Here is a 7,462-nt window from a genome sequence, read left to right as displayed (position 1 = left end):
TGAGGCCTTTGTCTGTTGAATGTCCGGTAAAGATCTTCTCCCAGTCTGTGGGCTTTCTGTTTATCTTGAGAGCTATGTCCTTTGCCGTGCAGAAGCTCTGCAGTTTGATGCAGTCCCATTTGTCCAACCTTTCTTTGATTTGTACCCTTTCAGGGTCTTTGTTAAGGAAGTTCTGTCCTGTGCCAAGGAGCCCAAGTGTTTCTCCTACTCCTTCCTTTAGTGTTTTCAGGGTGCCTGTTTTGATTTCAAGGTCTTTAATCCATTTGGAATTTATTTTGGTGCAGGGTGATATATAAGGATCTAGTTTTAGTTTGTTGCATGTGTTGAGCCAGTTTTGCCAGCACCACTTGTTAAAGAGGCTATCTTTCTTCCATACTATTGTTTTAGCTCCTTTATCAAAGATTAAGTAGGCGTAGTTCTGTGGGTTCAATTCTGGGTCTTCAATTCTGTTCCATTCCAAAACAAAACCGCAAAGAACCAATAGCCCCCTCATCAAGTGGGCTAATGACTTACAAAGAAACTTCTCTGATGAGGAAATGAGAATGGCCAATAGACATATGAAAAAATGCTCTACATCATTGGCCATAAAGGAAATGCAAATCAAAACAACATTGAGATTCCATCTCACCCCAGCAAGAATGTCATATATCAAGAAAACTAATAATAACAATTGTTGGAGGGGATGTGGCCAAAAGGGAACCTTACTTCATTGTTGGTGGGAATATAAACTGGTTCAGCCACTCTGGCAAGCAGTATGGAGATTCCTCAGAAGGCTCAATATAGAACTCCCCTATGACCCAGCAGCCCCACTGTTGGGTATCTATCCAAAAGCCCACAAACAAAATCACAGTAATGCCACCAGCACAACAATGTTCATCGCAGCACAATTTGTCATAGCGAGAAGCTGGAACCAACCCAGATGCCCCTCCATAGATGAATGGATCAGGAAAATGTGGTACATATACACAATGGAATTTTATGCCTCTATCAGAAAGAATGACATTGTTCCATTTGTACGGAAATGGAAGGACTTGGAAAATGTTATACTAAGTGAAGTGAGCCAGACCCAAAGAAACATGGACTCTATGGCCTCCCTTATTGGGAATAATTAGTACAGGTTTAGGCAAGCCATAGCAGAGTATCACAAGGCCCAATAGCTATACCCTTATGAACACATAAGATGATGCTAAGTGAAATGAACTCCATGTTATGGAAACAAGTGATATATCACAGTTGTAACTACTTTCAACGTCCTATGTGTATGTGTAGTTTCTATTATTGATGATGTTCTTGTATCACCTTCCTATGGTTGTACCTACACTATCTCTGTAATCTTATCTGAGTATATTGGAAACCATGTTTACTGGTATTGGAAATAGGAAATTCAAAGGGAATACCAAATTTGAGAGACACAGGGTAAAAAAAGAGAAATAACTACAAAAGCAATACTTGCAAAACTGTTTGGTGTAAGTGAACTGAACACCTGGGGTGGGGGAGGGAAAGGGGGGAGGGAGGGGGGCATGAGAGACAAGGTAACAAACAGTACAAGAAATGTATCCAATGCCCAACATATGAAACTGTAACCTCTCTGTACATCAGTTTGATAATAAAAATTTGAGAAAAAAAAAAAAACATCGTTGCTCTCTGCTCCAAGTTGCAGGTTTGTGTACTTCGTTCTCCAACATTCCCCCATTTATAAGTTTATTTCCATACGCACACGCACACACACACACACACACACAGATACACACACACTCATTCACTCTCAAGTAAGACACTTTTTTGTGTTTGTTGTTAAATTATGAGGAATATGAACTAGGTGTATACAGGGTTTCATAGGTGCTTCGTAAACATCAGAGTCACTTGAATCCTTTTCTCCAAAAGCCTGAAATCAAATTGCACACTGGGGATCATTACTTTCCCAGACGCTGTTCACAGGCTGCATACTGACAAAGGGCAGAGAAAAAGTCCTCACAGCTGATGTTTAGGTGGGAAGGCAAAGAGACAATTTCAGTCAATCTGATTTGCCAGGGAAGAAAGCCTGATGTGCTGTCCACAGGACCAAACTTCAACACTAAATCAGGATCAGGAAAACCACTTGAACTAAGTAAACTGTCTAACATATCTACATCCAAATCTGTGGATCTCTTTTGCTGCTTGGCTACTAACTGGCAGAAGTCTTGAGCAGCTCTCACAACATCTGCTTTTCCATCTTCTGGGGACAGCACCTTCACAGCCAAATGGCAATTTAAAACTTGATCATCTTTTTCATTACTATTTGCGAACTCTGTTGAGTATTGGGAACAATCTAGGCCCAGAAATTCCTGCTGCTGTTTTAAAATTTCATCCATCAATCTGGAATTATTTCTTTTGAAAATTCCTCGCCCCCGCCGCCATCTTCCTCCTCCCTCGGAGGTCCCGCTCCTGCTGGTACATGACCGGTTCTGATTGGCTGCTCGACAACTCTGACCTAGACTTTCTTTTATGAACACAATGATACATCTTTAGACCGCTTAATTATGGTCTGCCTATTCTTGGATGTGTATACGCATAACTATATACATTTCCTTTTGCTGTGTCATAAAGACCCAAGTAGATTGTATATTCACGTTCATTGCTTCTAGTAACATTTGAAATTCTTTTTTTCAATGATTGAATCATCATTCAACAATGTTATTAGTTTTTGTGAGTGAAACTGCCCTGTATAGAAGTGGCACTGTGGCTCAATGGAAGGGCATTTGCCTTGAGCTGAAGTGCTCAGGGACAGCAGCCAGGCCCAGAGTTCAAGCCCCACAACCGACAAAAAAAAAAAAAAAGTGCCCTGTATGCAAAAGTACAAATCAATTATGTTGGGGAAGAGGAAGTAGCAGATATTAGTCTACTTGCTATGTTTATTTGCCTGCTCATATCAAGCTGGGTAGATCTGTATGTTACCCGCATGGCTGGAGGTCTCTTATGGGCCAATGCACTCAGCTATTCATTCTGTGTTGAATTGAGCTGGGATAGCATCCACAGGTACTCACAGGTATGCCTGGTATGTCCAGGCAGAAGACAAAGACTTCTCTGTTTCTGTTTCTGCCTAGCCAGCAACATTATGGTTCTTGACCACCTTTTATTGTCTCCATTAGCTATACCTATTTCTGAGTTTATTCAAAAATATCATTACAGATACAATTATCTTTCTGTCTTTCTCTCTCTCTCTTTCTCTCCTCTCTCTCTCTCTCTCAACAGCACAATTGAAGTTTTGAATTAATGGCCTTATTCTCTGCTAGGCATATGTAAACACCACTTGATCCACAACCTCAATTTTTCTGCTTTACGTATTTGTTTGATAGCTTCATGTGATTTTGCCTGGAGCTGGCTCCAAACCATGGTCTTTTGAACTATGTTCCCCAGTTATCTGAGATCAGAGAGGTATGTCACTACACTTGGTTTATTGGTTGACATGGGGATCTTACCTGAGCCTGCCTCTAACCACAATTTTCCCAATCTCCTCATTCTAAATAGATGGGATTACAAATATGAGCCACCAAGCCTAAAACCAAATTAATCTCTTATTTAGACAGAATAATAAAACTTGGGGCCAATTATGATGACAAGATGAATTCTAGTATTATTATTCAGGATTTCAGAGCTTCAAGTGTGAAAATCACGTCATTCTTAGATTTCTCAAGAGGAAGATTGTTCTGTCAATTTATCAACTTTAAAAAATGTGATAAGTTTCTTGTAGCATATGGCCATGTCAAAATGCATTTGTCATAATAAGAGAGTAAGATGGGCTTGAAGAGAAATAGAGAAAGGGATAACCCTGCACTGCTTAAATAAGATGTCTAATTTATGTGTAATATTGACTGCTGTATTCCAGTATTTCCTGTGAAGTAGTATTTCCTGTCAACTTCTAAAAGCTGAAATTTCCTTGTACTGAATCATAGAACATCATAATCAATAGTCAATAGAAAGTCAAAGTAAGAATATATCTCTTGAGAGTCTAGTAATCCCTAAAAGCACCTTCAACTCAGTGTATATCATATCACTTCAAGTTAACAATCTTCCACATTGTATAAATACCTATTTCATTGTTATAAATTATCCATGTGTCTCTTTCAACTATCCATTTGTCAACCACCAAACTAATAGACAGGGAAATCAACCAGAAATATTCCCCCATATAACATAGACTTTCCACTTCACCCATATCAAATCTGGATAAACTGAATGATCCAATTCTCAACTATCAGATCTGATTCTGTAACACCCAAGGATGACAAAGGCATGTATTTTCACCTTGCTCTCAGCTTGTTATATTATTTTTTCATTAAGCTGCCCATTAAACCTATAGAAATGTTTAATTGATGTAATGAAACTTTGTTTATTACTTCTTGCCTTCATCTTATTACATATGCTTAGAACTCTGTATTTAAATCATGTTTTTAAGAATGGCACAAACATTTGCCTTTGTGACACATTTGGTTTTTCATGAGCATAAGAAACTATTATCATTTTTTTCTTGTTTCTGGACATTAATACAGATGGCTACAACCCTGTGTTACCAGTATGAAATTCCATTGACTCATTATGCCACTAATATACTTCCAATATTTATAATCGGTGGCTTCTTCATCTTTTAAAAATAATTAATTTTCCTTTCCATTCTATTCAAAGCTAGCTTCCTTTCTGGTGCTCACCAACTCCAATTTTCTTTAACTGTCACAAATTGTGATTCATAATACATTACAGGGGAAAATAAAATCTACCAGTCAGGATATCTCACAATTTATTACAAAAGCAAAACTATAAATCTGGCTTAATCTTTTCTTTCCTTCTCTAATAAGGCAGTCCTACATCTGTTAAATAAGGACATTTCTTAATCAGGCTTTTGAGTCTTATTGACAACTGAAATGGATACTTTTGGTCATAGTCTCTCTCCTATAATTTTCTCTCCCTTGCTCTACTCGTTCCTTTAAACTAATTTATCAACTCAATTTAAGAAAAATACATCCTAGCCCTATTATTCACCATTAGCTATTATTACTTATTTGCTGGGCCACCCTTCTATAAAATACTCAATTTTCACAGTCTACATTTTCCACTTTACCTCCCATCTCAATTCATTCCATCTCTCTGATTTTACATTTATTGTTCCCATTGGAGTTTAGCAGTTGAAGGAAATGAATGTTTAAAATAGACATGCTTGTGAATTTGCGAATATGAGAGGTAGGAAGACTGGTCAACCACTGAGGTTAGAGACATGAAATGATCAAGAGAACACAGAAATATATTTTGCCTAAGGGAAATCATTAAAATAAATACAGTAGGTAAATTAGTACTAAGAATTTACAGTGTCATTTTTCTGGACATTTGCAATTTTTTTAACCTTTGCTTTTTCTGACAAAGAACTTACCCTCTGAACACACTTACCTGTGCCAGGAAAATCTAGGTTTTCTCCACTTGTACAGTGTGTCATTTCTTCCAAAAGAAAGTACTTCTGCTCTCACTTGACCTAAAAGTCCTCAATATACTTCAAGATACCAATAATATTGCTTACTTTATTTCAAACTTATTTGTGACAAAATAATATATATGTTGTACATATGCATGCAAAATCTTTTCCAATTGGGTGCAGCTAGATTTCCACTTTAAACATGAAGTTGTTTCCTGTGGTTACCAGTTGCCTAATTTTTCTGTCCTTCTTACCTGCCAGCTCTTCTTGACATACTTCCTCTCATAAACATTGTTTGCCCCTTGCTCCAATCTAGCTTTTCTTGGATATGTTGCTTTGGTAAATGTTTAACAAGTTAAAGAAAATTGGTCATTTGTGTTTTCTCACCCTCAATGAAATGAGAAGCAGGAAAAAAAATAGGCCTATGCTTTATGGTCTGTACACAAACTTTGATGAAAATTTCTTTTTTTTTTGGCCAGTCCTGGGCCTTGGACTCAGGGCCTGAGCACTGTCCCTGGCTTCCTTTTGCTCAAGGCTAGCACTCTGCCACTTGAGCCACAGCGCCACTTCTGGCCGTTTTCTGTATATGTGGTGCTGGGGAATCGAACCCAGGGCCTCATGTATAAGAGGCAAGCTCTCTTGCCACTAGGCCATATCCCCAGCCCTGATGAGAATTTCTTGACATCCAGTGGCACACTGTAAAATATTTGATTCAAGGACCATCAGCTGGGGTTAATAACACAGAAGGATAATGTCCATTGTTGTAAAGAGGATGGACATTAGAAATAATCAAGTGGAGAGTCTTAAAGTGAGTAATTTAGAAAAGCATGAATTCAATTTCATTTATGTTTGCCACTCATAGAGCTTAAACTCAGGGCCCAGGTGCTGTCCCTGAGCCTCTTTGTGCTCAAGGCTAGTGCTCTACCACTTGAGCCACAGCACCTCTCCCAATTTTTTGAGTGGCCTATTGGAGAAATGAGTCACACTGAAACTTTCCTGCCAAGAGTTGACTTTAAACCATGATCCTTGGGTCTCAACCTGCTGAGCAGTTAGGATTGCATGTGTGAGCCACCAGTACCCAGTTTCATTTTTTCTTTTACTATAATACACATGGGTATGCTTTTTATTGTTTGAGGTTGAGGTTTGGGATGTAGGTATATGTATAATTGCTTCCAAATCAGCTGCCCTCTTAAGGTACTTGTTATATGAATAAAACTATGGTAATCATTTTTAAAAACATGCAATTAATATTTGTTTAATCACAAATCAATTCTGAATTGAATAAGTATATTTTCAGTGCTATTTATTTATTTATTTAGAGAGTACCAGGAATTGAACTCAGTGCTCCACTGAGTTCTGGATAGAACTGTTCCTCTACCACTTTCATCATACCCCTAAGCCCTGTTGGTTTTTTTTTTTATTATTATTATTGGTTATTTTTGAGGTAGGGTACATGCCTGAGCCATGATCTGCCTGCTTTAGACTTTCTGTTATTGTTGGGTTCAAAGCCACGTGATCACCAGCTTCTTTCTGGAGATGGAGTTTCAGGGACTTCTATGTCCAGGCTGGCCTAGATATAGATTATCCCAATCTTGGCCTCCATGTAGAAGACACTGTACTTATTCTCAGTCAATTAATAAGTTATGAACCTCACTTGACCAGTAATTCAGAATTGAGTAAATCTTACTGGGAAAAAATTACTAATAATATATTTATAAATAAAATGCTATATATGGGAACAAAGAAAGCTCCAAAGTAGAATAAATTTTCACTTTATTGTCAAATATCCATTAACTACCCTTAATAATTTTAATTTACAGAGATATTATGTCCTTGAAAGTATCTTCTTTATTTTTTACCTGATTTGCCTTTCTGGAACATTTATTTGTCAGATACAATGACTCCCATGTTGGTAATATATATTGCTGATATTCTGGAATAAGTTTTATTTCAACCTTTCTTGACAGCTTTTCTTCCCAGATCAAAGAGAAAAGATTTGAGAAAATACCAACTTTTTGGTGG

General features: G+C 37.6%; 1 protein-coding gene across 1 annotated transcript; it reads right to left on the bottom strand.

Moving 5' to 3' along the window:
* Positions 1-1,816: 1,816 nt before the first annotated feature.
* On the bottom strand, positions 1,817-5,464 carry LOC125355955 (dehydrodolichyl diphosphate synthase complex subunit NUS1-like). Its single transcript, XM_048352206.1, has 2 exons — positions 5,419-5,464; positions 1,817-2,479 (listed from the first exon to the last, which is right to left on the bottom strand). Exons 1-2 carry the CDS (start codon positions 5,462-5,464, stop codon positions 1,914-1,916), a joined length of 612 nt encoding a protein of 203 aa, XP_048208163.1. The 3' UTR covers positions 1,817-1,913.
* Positions 5,465-7,462: the final 1,998 nt, after the last annotated feature.

This window comes from Perognathus longimembris, chromosome 8, assembly GCF_023159225.1.
Source record: "Perognathus longimembris pacificus isolate PPM17 chromosome 8, ASM2315922v1, whole genome shotgun sequence".
NCBI classification, from domain to species: Eukaryota; Metazoa; Chordata; class Mammalia; order Rodentia; family Heteromyidae; genus Perognathus; species Perognathus longimembris.
The sequence above is the reverse complement of the archived record's forward strand: the minus strand, read 5'-3'. Positions and strand labels throughout refer to the sequence as shown.

Excerpts from the sequence above, each read along its gene's own strand:
- LOC125355955 (XM_048352206.1), bottom strand. The coding sequence starts at position 5,464 with ATGACACACTGTACAAGTGGAGAAAACCTAGATTTTCCTGGCACAG. Across the intron at positions 2,480-5,418 it reads CCTAGATTTTCCTGGCACAG|AAAGTCTAGGTCAGAGTTGT; the intron begins GTAAGTGTGTTC and ends TGTTCATAAAAG.